The 14,612-nt window shown below is 49.2% G+C and overlaps 1 protein-coding gene across 3 annotated transcripts in view; it reads left to right on the plus strand.

Annotated features, from left to right (window-relative positions):
* The window catches only part of KIAA1671 (KIAA1671 ortholog), a 179,853-nt gene that overhangs the window by 42,932 nt on the left and 122,309 nt on the right, over positions 1-14,612 (plus strand). For 2 of the 3 annotated variants that reach the window (XM_054695194.1, XM_054695195.1), the window contains exons 2-3: positions 9,883-10,032; positions 12,081-13,688. In XM_054695194.1, the coding sequence (XP_054551169.1) occupies positions 12,136-13,688 (1,553 nt within the window). In that variant the 5' untranslated portion in view covers positions 9,883-10,032; positions 12,081-12,135. The remainder of the gene's footprint in view (positions 1-9,882; positions 10,033-12,080; positions 13,689-14,612) is intronic. The other variant, XM_054695196.1, reaches the window with a different exon arrangement.

The raw sequence follows: 14,612 nt of genomic DNA on the forward strand, positions 1-14,612 counted from the left end.
AAACTTTATTTACAAAGCCAGGCAGTGGGCAGGATGTGGCCTGCAGACAGTAGTTTGCCCATCCCCTATCCAGAGAAGAACAAAACAAGCATCTTGATTAATGGTTACAGTGAGTGGTTTAGCCAGTCCAGAAATAGCACAAATAGCAGGAAGGAACCGGCTAATGAAAATTGAAAAGGCGGATGTTTAAGCAGAGGGGTAAAGATAAGTGGTACATTCTTTCTCCAGATCAGCGGTGGCACCTAGAAGGGATGTTGGGGTGAAGCAGTGTGGATGGTGCTTTGGAATGTCTGTAGCATGCAAATCAGCACACTCAAGTTTCTGTAGAGTCTTCAAGGAAGGAAGCCAGTTCATCATTATTGAACCCAGCACCCCCCAACCTCATAATAAACCAGAGCCTTTCAGTGAGTGTGAACGTGCCCTAATCACCTCTGTTGGAACAGGAACTTTTGAGGAAAAAAACCCCTCCAACTGTTCTTCTGGATTCTAGACTCTGAATGTCACATGGGCTGAACTCAAAATTGACACAGAAGGCAAGACTCTACTCAGTAAGGCAATTCTTACAGAAATAGGGCAACTTGGTAGGAAACTTAGCTCTCACTACTTCTACCAACAGGGGAGTAAGACTTTTATATAGTCCCACAGCAATCCTTTACAGAGGGCCAGGTATTTGTAAGGAATCGTGGGGACGAGGACGTGTGTCTCAGCATCAGGAACCCACGGGGATGGGCCAAGCACAGAGAAAAGGGGTAACGCAGACCTGATGAGACTTGGAATTGAATCAAACTGGGAATTGCGGACACATTAAAATCACAGGAAGTTTAGTGACTGCTTGTTCAATCTCTTATTTCATTGGTGGGGAAACTGAGGCCCAGAGTGTGGCAGGAACTTGCCTGACTTCTCATTGCAAGTAAGTGGAGGGACTGGGACCAAAACTAGGGTGAGGGATGTACTGTGTGATTCTGGTTTTAAGAACTATCCAGAAATGGCAGCTCTGTGGACACAGGAAGCAGAGTGGTGGTGGCCAGAGGCTGGGGGAGGGGAGGGTGAGAAATATGACTTGATGGGTGTGGCATTTCTTTTGGGTTAATGTAAATGTTTTGGAACTAGGTAGCAGTGATCTTTGCACAAGATTGTGAATTTACTAAATGCCACTGTGTTGTACGCTTTGAAATGGCTGAGATGGTGAGTTTTATGTTATGTGATGTCTACTACTTTTTTTTTTTAAGATTTATTTATTTATGTATACAAGAGCTGGGGCACAGGCCAGAGGCAGGGGTGGAGGTGGGGGGTGAGAGGACCCACCAGAGACAGAGCAGGGAACAGAACAGGCAGACTGACTGAAATACACTGCTGAGGGGAGCAGCGGGCAAGCCAGGAGAGGTCTGCTGCGCCATGAGGGCTGCTCCCTGGCTGGGGATCGAACCCTTGTGCTGCAGTGGCTGTGGACAGCTTCGTAGTCCGCGCCTTAACTCCTTGAGCTGCCAGGGAGGCCCTCTACTACGTTTAAAACAAAAATTAGGGTGATGAAATGATGTGCCCCCCAGACCTGGACACTTTTGAGTGAAAAGGGTCTGTCCCAGGTAAACAGAGATGCATGGTTGCCTTGACCAGAACTACCAGTTCTGATTCCCAGACCAGTGTTTTGTGCTCTCCAATGGGACTCTGACTTAAGTGTACACAAGTTTTGTTTTCAGGGTTTTCACCAGGACCGCCTCACTTTGCCCCAAGAAAGGAAAACAATAGGTTTACACTGGAGGACCTTTGCCCCTTGGCGCGTGTTGTTTCCTCTGCTGGCACTGTATTCTTCCTCTGCTTGCTGACTCCTACCAGTCTAACCTCTTCCAGGAGGCATCCCTGTCTACTCCACCTATGGGCTGTACAGTTGCCCTTTCTGCTCCCAACAGATTGCCCCGGATTTCATCCTCCCCACTAGATTGTCACTCCTTGCGCTCAGGAATGGGGTCTTCTTTGATTGCCACTATATTCCGTGTGTGTGTGTGTGTGTGTGTGTGTGTGTTACGTAACATAAAATTTACTCTCAGCTATTTTTCAGCATATAGTTCAGTGTGAAGTGCATTTACATTGTTATCCAGCTGTAAGGGCAGGAATGGGCACGGAGCAGGTTTTCTGATCCAGCAGACCGGGTGAAGGAGGAGGAGTCCTGGAGCCCTCAGTGGCTTTTGCAGGCTTATTATTGGGATTTACCAGGTACGCGGCAGGCAGGAGTCCTGGGGGGCCGAGAGACTGGAAGGCCTCCCTGCTCCCAGCAAGTCTTCACTCTTTCTGGGCTCCCTGACGTTCTCTGGTGGTCTCCCTTCTCTGCTTCTGCTGGCGTCCCCGTGATGCCGCCCTTAAAAGCCCAGTCTTAGCCCAGGTGAATCCCGTCTACATTTGCGCACACCCCACTCCAGGTGCCCGCCATCAGGCATGCATTCAGGACCACAGGGTTCCCTCATCCATCCAAATGGCGGGAGGGCAGAAAAGCCTGATACTTTTTACCTCACTCTACACCAGCCGTCACCACCATTCATCTGCGGAACTTTTCATCATCTCAGACTGAAACTCTATCCTCATTAAACAACGACCCCCACCCCCCCCCACTCTGGCAATACCCATTTCTACTGCTGTCTCAACCAGTAGGACCATTCTAGGACCTCACATAACTGGGGTCATGCAGTGCTTGTCTTTTTGTCACAGGCTTCCTGCACTTAGCGTAACGTCCTCGTGGTAAATGTATGCACGTTGTGGCAATTGTCAGGACCTCTTGTCTTTTTCAGGCTTAATAATACTCTGTTGCATTTACAGATAGACCAAGCTTTGTTTATCTACTCCTCCGCAGACAGTCACTTGACTTGTTTCACTTCTTGGCTATTGTGGATAATGTTGCTTTGAACATGGGCATGCAAGGACATGCTGGACTCCCTGCTTTCAGTTCATTTGTGTCTATACCCAAAAGTGGGTTGCTGGGTCGTGTGCTGAAGCTTTGTTTAACTTCTGAGGAGCCGCCATGCTTGCCTGCTGCAGCTGCACCATTTCACATTCCCACCAGTGTGCACAAGGGTTCCAGTTTCTCCACATCCTCACCAACACTTTTTGGTTTTTACTTATGTGGTAATAGCCACCCTGGTGAGGGCGAAGGCCATAAACCACAGTTGTAGTTAAGTCCATGTGGGCTTTCAAAGAAATGTGACAGGAAGGAAGGTGGTGTCAGCATTATCCAGCCTCCACCGCCAGGGCCTCGACACTCCCAGCTTCGCTTTCTTCATCCATAAGATAGGGGTCCTAATAGGACCTGCTTGTTGGGATGGTCAGGAGGGCAAATGGATAATCCTTCGCACAAGGCCTGGCACATGATGTGCTTAACAAATAAGTTATTTTTACTCTTAGAGCTTTTGGAAGCTCTGAAAATAGGCAGAAGTGAGCCTTAACACCTCTGTGTTCTCAATTGATGGGGAGAACACTGCTCCGAGGGAAACCTCTGCTACTGAAGCTTAAAAAGAAGTCTATTTGCACAAACAACATTAGTTGAAAGAAAAAAGGAATTTTAAAATAAAAAGAAATTGAAAATGTTGCCAACAATTCTTCCCCAAGTCCCAAAGAATTTTTTTCTTTCTCCTTTGTCCCTTTTTTCTCCCAGACCTTGGCCACTAGTGTAAACAATCTCTGCTATTGTCAGAACCTTGAATTCAAAAAGGTTTCCTGTCGGTCTCCTCCCCCCCAACAGGGTTATCATAAGTTCTTTCCATCTCACTGCATGGACCCCCTCGAGCCCGCCTCTCAAGAGCTGCAGAAGATCTCCTTGCCTGCAGCTGACATTCTTGCACCATTCATGGCGAGTGGGGATTACTTCTAGGTTTTGCTCTTGCAGCCACGCCAACCATCTTTTCTGACCACCAATTTGTGGATGTGGATTTTCGTACTGTTTGCGGGCTTCAGGCAGGCTGGGAATTGGCATCTGCCCTGCCTACCTCGTGACTCTTGTGATATTTCAAATGGCTTATAAATTCTGGGTTTTTTTTCAAATAAATGCTGTCACCCTAAATCCAGGTATATGATGGCTATGCTTGGATATGCAGATGACACTGCAGGGACATCTTTGTGGATGTGGCTTCTTTTTAAAAATTCCTTCCATAAGTTGGAAGTGAGATGATTAAGTCAAAAATAAACGGATGTTTTGGGGGTGAGATGTATTGGGGGGAAATGCTTGATTTGTAGTCAGAACATTTCAACCCTCGTTCTACCCTTAACTGGAGTGCGACCTGAGCTGAGTCATCCTCCTCTGGAGAATGGGAAGTCCATGGCCGTAGAGAATGCTGAGAGAAGGCAGAAGGAGACAGAGTATGTGTCTGACTCTTCACAGAGTCTCAAAAAATGTTAATTGAATGAATACTGCCAAATTGCTTTCTAAATTACATTGTCCTGGGAACGGATGAGCATATCAATTTTCCCGCTCCCACACCTGCATTGCATGTTAATATTTTCTTTTCTCAGGGATGCTTTCCCATCAAGTATTTTCTGCACACTGTCAAAGTTGTGAGACACTGGGGATATAGCTGTGAACTGGACCCAGGATCTTCCTGGCCAGGAGTTCATAGTCTAATAGAGAAAACAGAGGCAGGTGCCACATGTACCATCAGTGTTGGACTGATGGTACCGGAGAGCACATAGGATGTTCCTGAACCTTGGAGCATCAGGGAAGGCTTCCTGGAAGAGGTGATGGCATTAGAGCTAAGAATTGAGGGGTGAGTAGAGATCAGCCAGACAGTGAGGAAATGACAATGTGGAGATAATGAATATTAGGAACAGCGTAGTGTTTCTTGTGTTGAAGCATGTATGTTAATGTGTGTGAGAGAGACAGACAGATGGGAGCTGCCAGACAGTAGACTGAAACTAGAGAGATGAAGCTGGGCCTCAGCTGAGTTTGATCTTCATCCAGAGGGCAGTGGGGAGGCATAGATGAACAGAGGGGTACATGATGACACATATCAGAGACTCACTCTGGCTGCAGCTAGGAGGAGGCTTCAAACGAGGCAGGAATGTCATCAAGGGGGTGGATTTTATTTGTTTCATTTAGCTATATTGCCCTTTATTTTTTAAAAATTTATTTATTAATATATATTTTACATTACTGTTTATTTTTGTATGAAATTTACTTTCTCCTCTCAGTTTTAGTCTCCGTATAATTCCTGGCACCAGTTCATTCCTGCGCCATTGCCATAGTCCCTTGTGCTCTTCCCTTCCCTGTTCTTTTTTTTTTTAAAGAGTTATGTATTTATGCATACAAGAGCTGGGGTACAGGCCAGAGGTGTGGGGGGTGGGGGTGAGAGGACTCAACAGAGACAGAGTGGGGAACAGAACAGGCAGACTGACCGAAGTACACTGCTGAGGGGAGCAGCGGGCGAGACAGGAGAGGTCTGCTGCACCATGTGGGTAGCTCCCTGGCCAGGGATCGAACTCATGCTGCAGAGGCTGCGGATATCTTCATAGGTTGTGTCTTAACCCCTTGCGCCACCAGGGAGGCCCTCTTCTCTGTTTTGATCCCTCTCCTCCCACTCCCCTGCAGAATGTCTGATTTATAGTTGCCTGTTAGTTTTGGTTTTTTATTTATTATATTTTCCTGATCCCTCATTTGTTTCAAGGGGGTGGATTTTAAATGTCCTTTCTCAGCAAAATCTTCCCTGACCACCCCATTTCAAGCCCTTTCCTTTATTATAGTCATTTAGCTAGACTTCTAAGGATTTTACTTGTATATGTTGTTTATTGTCTCACTCCCTCTTCTTGCTCATCAGCTCCATGGGAACAGGGCTTTCTAGATGTTTTGTTCATTGTGCTGTCCCCAGTGTCTGTCCCAGAGCCTGGTACATTGGTACAGAGCCTGGTCAGTTGCGTATTAGAATGAATGAATGAACAAATGAATGAACGAGTGAATGAACGAGGAAGGGTGTAGGGTAAGGTAAAATAGTATCAGGCTTTTCTGCCCTCCTGCCATTAGGATTGATGATGGATCTGAGGACCTGAATGCATGCCTGATGGCGGACACCTGGAGTAGGGTGTGGGCATATGTAAGAGGGTACACCTGGGCTGAGAGATTTGGCTTATAAGGGTGGCGTCACGGGGATGCCACCGGAGTAGAGAAAGAACAGCAGAGAGAATGGAACAGACAAGAGTGAAAGGAGTAAAGAGGCAGAGGCCATGAGAGAACGCCAGAGAGCCCAAAAGAGTGAAGATTTGCTGGGGGCTGGGAGACTTGCCAGCCTCCCGGACACCCCTCCTCCCCCGCTCCCGGAACCCCTGCCTGCCATGTACCTGGTAAATCCCAATAAAAGCCTGCAAAGCCACCAAGGACTCCAGGACTCTCCTTCACCCATCTGCTGGATCATAGAAAACCTGCCCTGTTCCCTTCCTGCCTCTACAGAGGGCCACAGCCTTGGGGCAGAGGAAAGAGGAGGCAGCGCTCCATTGCCATTAGACACTGGGCTCTTTCCATCTGGGGACTGTGGGTGGATGTACTGCAGCGTTACTTACCCCTCCTCTTCTGCGAGGACACCGGCGTGCACTTGGCCTTGGCACGAGGCACCACACAGGATGAATTTGCAGATTTGGGAGCCCAGGTCACATTCCCTGGTAGCTGAAAGGTGTTGGGACTGGCTCACCCTCCTCACCAGATGGTGGCGTTCCAGGGAAGCAGCACCCAGAGACTGCCTAGTAAATGACTGGTGAGCTCCCAGATAGGGTTTAAGGGTGTAATTATGAAAGATCAGCAACAGCTGTTAGAATGAATCAACGCCTCTGAATCCGAGAGAAGAGCTGCCAAACTGTTGGGTTTTGAATGGAAGTGCTTCTCTTCTGTCGGGGTCTCTGGGATTCCCCTGGAGACGGTGGACGGCTGTGCCTACCCTGAGCACCGAGCACCGAGCCTGGCTTGTGGAAAGAAGTTTCTCAGGATGGACAAATGTATGCTCTAGAATGACTCCTGTCTAATTTCAGCTACTGTTGCTCTGGAAAGTGACTCCATTCTCAGGAAAATGGTTTCCTCTGCGTAAAATTGCAGGATATGGGAATTCAGACTTTGCAAATCAATTCCGGGAGATAAAGCTTGCAGTCTTGGCATGTTCAGCAGCAGCAGCAGAGACTTGTCCAAGCCTACCCCCACGGTGAGGTCAGACTGAAAGCCTGTGTTTCTTGGCCCAATGTAGGGGTCTACTCTGACCTCCAGGAGAGCCTTACTCTGTGGCTGTCCTCCCTGGCCCCTCATGACGATTAACATATGTAAAACCAGAGGTGGCTCACTCTCTTGTTGCTTTCTTTTTCTTTACCTGGGCTTGTACCATTGTGCCACTACATTAAAGAGGGACTGAATGAAATGTTGCCATTTACAGCAAAATGGAAGGAGTTGGAGGGAATGATGCGTAGGAAAGCAAGTCAGAATGACAAAGACAAATACTGGACGTTTACATAGCAGACATTTGACAGAGCAAAATACTTACAAAACCCAGGGGAAGCTAATAAATATCGTGAGGCTCTGAGATTCAGAGGGAAGCGAGAGGAGAAAGGGTCAAATGGGTGTAAGGGATGGTGGGAGAGAAATAAGACACAGGTGGAGTAATAAATGAGGGCTATTGACAAATTCAACTTGAAGCATTATACCTGGGCAGGGACAAATAATGTTCTTAATCAAATAATAGCAATTATAATAAACATGTATGAGTTACAAAAAAGAGTGAGCGAGGCCACCTCAAGAATAAATAACAGCTGGCCTCTGTGAGTGGGCTTCCGAAATCTTTTGGAAGAGACTAGCATCTCTTAAATTAAGCATAACATATGTGATGCATTTAAAGTAGGTTTTAATGCATATATTTCAATCAGTTTTTTTTTTTTGTATTTTACAACAGGTTAAATGAAAACCTGAGACTCGTGGGTTTCTAGGTTTGGAAAGACTTAAAAAAATGTATTTCGATGTCCACCACAGTAATTTACAAACAACCTCCCACCTCCCCACCCCCGTCCACTTTGTTCCTTGATTTATTAATTAATTCATTGATTCGTTTGTGCAACCATATTTACATACCAGGCATGCGCCAGGCATTTCCAATGAAAACTTGAGAAGAAGCCCAAAATAGGAGATTGCTGAGAACAGAGACACTACTCTGGTTTCAAGGGGTTGGACGAGGAATCTTCTTTCTCATCTTTCCCCTTTTCCTTACCTGCAGTATGACCAAAGTGGGCAGCCATTTGGGTACCTTTGATCCTAATTCAGCAACGTGTGCTCTTGGTGACTCTCTTACCAGGAAAAGCTGGATAGAGAAGCATTCATTCCATGTTTGGGAATGTTTAACCGGATAGGTCCGGTTAAATGGTCACAACAGGTATCCAACGGTGGCCTGTCTTAGGAAGAGAAGCTCCTGGATGGGGCAGGGAGGAGGCGCCCCCCCCCCCTCCACCAACCCCTCCGGCCCCATGGCAAAACCAGTGGGCCTCTTGATGGGACAGGTAGCCTGAGCAGCCAGCTGAGTGCTTCACAGCTCATTGGTTCTGGCATCTGGGGGAGGTGACTTATTATGACTGCTCCAAAACTTGCCAGAGCCAGAGTAACTCATCTTATGCCCTGGTGCTTGGTGTCATGAAAACCCATGACGCCTGTGCTGACTCAGAATCTTAGAAGAGTGGGGAGCAAGACCGGGAGAATATTTCTTCATTCATTAATTTTTTCAATCAATAATCATTTATTTATACATTCAACAGTTATGTTCTGGGTGTTATTAGATGTCAGGGCTCTGTGCTAGCGATTGGGGATTCAGGATGTCCTTGGGGGGCTTGTCATTCAATGGGAAATACTGGTGTGAAATGAAGGCTCAGGGCCTCCCCAATGGTGCAGTGGGTTGAGCACAGTGCTGTGAAGCTGTCCACGGCCTTTGCGGTGTGGGATCAATTCCCGGCCAGCCAGGGAGATTCCCACATGGTGCAGCAGACCTCTCCTGTCTCACCCACTGCTCCCCTCAGCAGTGTGTTTTGGTCCTTCTGCCTGTTCTGCTCTCTGCTGTCTCTGGTGAATTCTCTCACCTTCCCGCACCTCTGGCCTGTACCCTGGTGCTTGTATGAATAAATAAATCTTAAAAAAAAAAAAAAGAAATGAAGGTTCAGACACTATTAAATGTACTGTGTAACAGTGACTGGGTCCTGCCAAGTAGCCATGGTGATCCACGAACTTATAAGAAGATTGCATTGGGTTGGGAGGTTGGGGGCAGAGGTGTCTGAGCCATGGTCTGAGTACAGGCCTATGTCTTTGGGGGCAAGAAGTGTATCCCAGAGAGAAGGTACAACATGTGCAAAGGTCCTGAGGTGGCCTGTGAGAGTCTCCAGGAGATGCAATGTCTAAATACTGCTGAACAGGACAACCAGAAGCAGCCTCCAAAGTAGCCAGCACCTTGAGTGCTCAGGAATCACCTCTAAATTCAGGGATTTATTCAGAACCATCACTCCCAATTTTAGCCTATTAATTCTATTCCTGTGCTTCCACATCTCCCTTTATATACTGTGACATTTATACCCAGTGTTTGTGTGTGCGTGTGTTTCTTACAGAAGACTGAGTTCCCTGAATAACGGGGATATTTTTTGTTCATCTTGGTGCATCTAGTAGGTGCTCAATAAACATGTCCCAGAGGGATGGGGGACATTTTCATTGAGCACTTGCTGTGGACTCAGCACTCTTTGTACACATGTGTCTATAGAGAAAGCTACAATATTGAAAATCCAAAGGGAGCATGAGTTTTACAAGCTGGAGATGCCAGCGGATGCAGTTGGCGCTCCAAAGCTTTTGCGCCGTCTGTGCACATATTGCCGGAACTCCAGAACTGAGGCTGTCGTCCTGTGTCTCCCCAGACCTGCCGAAACTCAGCCTGCTGGGAGAGCCTCTCCTCCTCCGCCTGCTTCTGCCATGTAGTGTTCAGACAGCCCCGTTCTCCATGAGCTGTGACCCCACTGGCTTTCTCCAGCCGACACACACTCCCTGAGCCGGGTCTGCCACCTTGGGTGAGTAGGGCGGGTGCTGGACCCAAGCACAGGGGGGCTGGAGTGTCCGGGGTGGAGGGTGCCTGTGCATTCTACCAGTGAATTTCCTCTCTGCCACTTGAATCCTGTTGTTGTCCTGTGTCTCCCTCTGGGGTCTGTATGGCTCTCAGAGGGTTTCAAGAGGTAATGGGGGCTGACCCTAAAGGTGAACAGTCCTGATTTGGGGGAGGACCCCAGGGAACCTTAGAACTCAGCTCAGGGTCTCTGCAGGTGAAATTCTCCCTCCTGTTCTCCGAATCCTTCGTTTCTCCAAATCTGTCTCTCCCTTATGCCTCGAACTGTGTCTAGACAGGGTTCTCCGCCTTGGAGAGAAGGAATCTGTTAACACCATTGGGCTTGTAAGGAAGAGAAAATATCAAAATCTGCCGTTCTTTCCTGGAGGCTGCAGAGTGAGTCACAGCCGGGGGCAGCAATGTGAGGCCCCAGGAAGGGAAGCGGAGACTAGCGTTGAACTAAAATACCTTCTGCTTTTAGTCCACCTAGATGGGGGCAGGCAGGGGGCAGTTTTGCAGTTCTCAGAAAGAGAACACTGGTGGGGAAGCAGGGTGAGCAAGGGGGGACCGAATCAAGAATAGTGACTTGTCTGGTACTTTTTACGACCAGAAAGGAGTAAGACATAATTCTTTAAAGGGCAGCGCTGAAGGGAGCAAGAACTTGTCAAATTTCTGCTGTGTGATTATAGGCAAGTTGGGTGACCTCTCTGAGCCCTTCAGCTCCATGAAGGATATAAGGATAATCCTCATCTCTCAGGGTTTTTGGAGGGTTAGTAAGAGAGGAAGTTCTAGCCTTGAGAGAGTAGAGCTTGTAACTAAATAAACAAGAGGACTCATGCCTGAATCTCTGTAAAGTGGGGTTTGATAATCGTTGTGCCCAACTCCTAGGCTTGTAAGGAGGGTGTGATTTATAAAACATGCCAAGCACTTGTCATACCTTGCTGCCATACTCATGGTAAACCTGTACTGTTAATTGCTACTCTTCTTTTTTTTTTTTTTCTTTTAAGATTTATTTATTTATTTATACGAGCACTGGGTACAGTCAGAAGCGTGGGAGGGTGAGAAAATTCACCGGAGCCAGAGCGGGGAGCAGGACAGGCAGACTGATGAAGTACACTGCTGAGGGGAGCAGCAGGCGGCAGGAGAGGTCTGCGTGCCATGTGGGACCCTCAATGGCGGCTGGGGATCGAACCAGCACTGCAGAGGCTATGGGCAGCTTCGCAGCCCAGCGCTCAACCGCTGTGCCACCAGGGAGGCCCATAATTGCTACTCTTCTTATTGAGACTCTGAAGGCAGCCAACATGTAATAGGTGTCCAAGAGTAAAGGAACTAAAGGCAAAAAGTGTATGCAGGTGGAGTGAAAAATGAGGGTAGCGTTCGTTTTTTAAGGCATATGGAAATGTGAGGGAGGGGAAATGTAAGGGACAGTCTGATGGAGTTGGGGGCTGAAGTTTGGGTTCCAGGGCCACTAATCAAATCTGGGACCTCAGGGACTCTGGCTTTATGTGTCTGTGTGATCTGGGACTGGCCATTTGCCCTCTCAGTGCTTGGCACTCAGCCGAGGGCTGTGACCAGAATTCAATGGGCTGCTGATGTGTGCAGGCTGTAAAATGGGGAAATACTTAGGATTACAGGGCTTATGCTGGGGGGTGTGTGGTAAGACCTGGGTTCGAATCCCAACTTGAGTCCTTTATTCTCAGAGTGCCTTTTACTTGGCCTCTCTGAGCTGGCTTCCTGATATGTACAGCAGAGATAATCATTTTGAACTCTAAGTGCTGGCCTGGAGATTTGCTGAGTTGGCCTAGTCCTAGGGAATGTTGGCTCCCTTTCCCGACCCCATTGAGCTGGAACGAACTTCAGAGCTGGTGATTTAGTCCACTCCCCTGGCCCGGAGCTCAGAAGAGACTGGCCCAGGCTTGCCCGGTGAAGTCAGCAGAGAGCTGCTGTCCAGAACCCAGGCCTCCAGCCTGCTTTAACAGAGACACTGACCAAATTTTATGTTTACTCTTTTTTCAGTGGTTGCTTGTCCATTTCGGGTGTTCTTCATCTCCATGGAGCCACCACCGTAACCATGGTGACGCGGGTCGAGGTCGGCTCCCTAACTTCTCTGACAGGAGTGCCAGGCCTCGGTGAGATCACCAAGGAGGAGACCCTAAAACGTACCTATTTCCTCCAAACCAGCGACACCTCTGGGGCTTCCTCAGGGCCACTCTTGGAAGGAAAAAGCCTCTTCAGGAGCCCAGCCTGCTTACTCCCTCTGCCAAGACTCGCCCCAAAACCCTTCTCCAGGGAGAAGGACTTGGGCCTGAAATCCCCTGTTGCATCCTCGGGGCCTGGCCAGCTCAGGCCATCTTCTTCCTGTGGGTTCTCTGAGGATAAGGTGACCAAGTCTCTGGGTGAGAAGATGCCCATCTTGGTGGAACAGGAGTCAGGGAGTGGGGAGGGCCTGAGAAGAAGCTCATCACTCTTCAACAAGGCTGAGTTTCAGAGGCCCAGTCCAAACACCATGATTGTTTTTGAAACCACCAAGGTTGGCCTCACTTTGGGGAAGGGGACTCGGGAGGCCAGTGTAGGCAAGTCTAAGGAGCCCCCCTCAGGCTCCCGGCCTGAGGTGGCTGCCAAGCCCGCCCTGCCTGCCCGAAAGCCGGGAGGGATCCTCCCCCGACCAGCTTCTCTATCTCAGGACATAAGGCCAGCTGCTACCCAGGAGGAGATAGGCTCAAAAGAGGCTCTCTCAAAGTCCAGCAGTATGGAGGACACAGGGGGCCCTGCTCTGGAACCCAAGCCTCACCTGAAGATAAGGCCCAGGTCGGCCATTTTCACCGAATCCATTCAGCCTCAGAAGTCAGGCTCAGGAGGAACAGCCACAGTAGGGAAAATACCCCCTACTCCTCCTGAGAAGACCTGGGTGAGGAAGCCCAGGCCTCTGTCTATGGATATTACGGCCCGGTTTGAGAACAGAGGGGAGGCCTTGCTGAAAAAGGGAGCTCATGAAGCCACAGTGATTTCCACTGCCCACCATCGGAGGTTGGAGAGGTCTGACCCGGAGCTCAAAGTGGACAGGGAGTGTTTTGTCAAAGCAGAGGCTACCCTTCAGGACCTGGATTCAGGCCTCCTGGAGGTGGCCAAGAAGAACCGAGAACCAAACGAGAAGATGCTTTTTAAGCAGGCAGAGATGGGCAGCCTCAGAACTGCCGGGGACTCAGCTTGGGTCACCCCCACAGAGGACCAGAATCTTGGGAAAGAGAAAGCCAAACTGGACAAGGACCTGGAGAAGGTACCCAAGTTCCCCTCATCCAGGCCAGAAAAGGGGCAAGAATTCACTGAAGTCAAGAGCAGAGCGACCGACAGGGAGATCCTGGCTGGGAGAGAGCAGACCTCCCAGAGCAGCATTAGGAAGCACATCAGCCAGCATGAGGAGGAGCGTGGGGTGGTCTTGGCAGTGGTGTCTGAACCTCCACCGGCCACTCCTGAGTCCCCATGGGCCAAGCCAGAGGCAGAGAAAGCAGGTATGAGTGTCCAGGAGCGGATCAAGGGCTGGACTGCTGAGAGCTCCGAGGCAAGGCCAGTGACCAGGAGGAAGACATTCCGGGAACGCCCACAGTCGGCAGACGTGACCAAACTGTAAGTGGGGATGTCCCATGGGCTTTTCCCAGCCTCCAAGGGGCTTTAAACTACCCACCAGAAACCCTGGGGGTGCCAGACTCCATGTTGGTCACCTCACTACCCACTGTAACATTTCCCCATGGTCCAGAGAGCAAGCGGCCTTATCTTCCATTTCCCTGATGAGGCAGCAGAAGTGTGGAGAGAGGATGCAACTCCCCTCCAGGTACAGTGGGGCCGGCAGCTTGATATCTTTGTCCCCTGTCATCAGTGCACTTGGCGGGGAGGCATTGTGCCCACTTCACAGATGTGCCAGGAAAGGTGATGGGCGTGAGGAAGTCAGGAGCCCCGTGTAAATCCAGCACGGCCTGCCTCTAGAGCTAAGCTTTCCTTTCCTATAGCCTGAGGCTGCTTAGGTTGCACCCTCTGTGAGTGACCCTCAAATTAAAATGAGATGTGTCAAGTGGCATGTCACCTCCCCTCTTGTCTCCGTCTCTCCTCAAAATGGAAATGATTCTAAGGTCTTCCTTAAAGGATTACAGCAGAGACTCAGAGAGCGTATTGTGGGAAATCCTCAGCTCGTAACTCCAAATGAAGTTGTTAGTCCTCTTGGTTAATTGTGATCTTCTAAGCTAGCCAGGCCTCTCACATCTCTTGCTGCTATTATGGGAAGATACCCCTGGGTGTGTCTGCTACCTGCTTGATGGCATGCATGCCACTAACATACTTTGTCAGGGTGGGGGCTTCTAGGGGGCGGGACCACTGGGCATGCACTCCCCCAGCCCTGGGAACCAGGGCAGCTATTCCGGGCCAGAGTTAGCCCATGGGCTCAGCATTTAGAATCACCTGGGAAAAATACCGATGCCACCCCCACCCTCTCCCTCTGCATCTAATTCGTGTCTGGGGTGGGGCTCATATCTCGGTTTTTAAAAGCTTCTCCATGAT

Source organism: Talpa occidentalis, unplaced genomic scaffold (assembly GCF_014898055.3).
Source record: "Talpa occidentalis isolate TD23 unplaced genomic scaffold, MPIMG_talOcc4v2.1 talOcc4.14, whole genome shotgun sequence".
Lineage (NCBI taxonomy): Eukaryota > Metazoa > Chordata > Mammalia > Eulipotyphla > Talpidae > Talpa > Talpa occidentalis.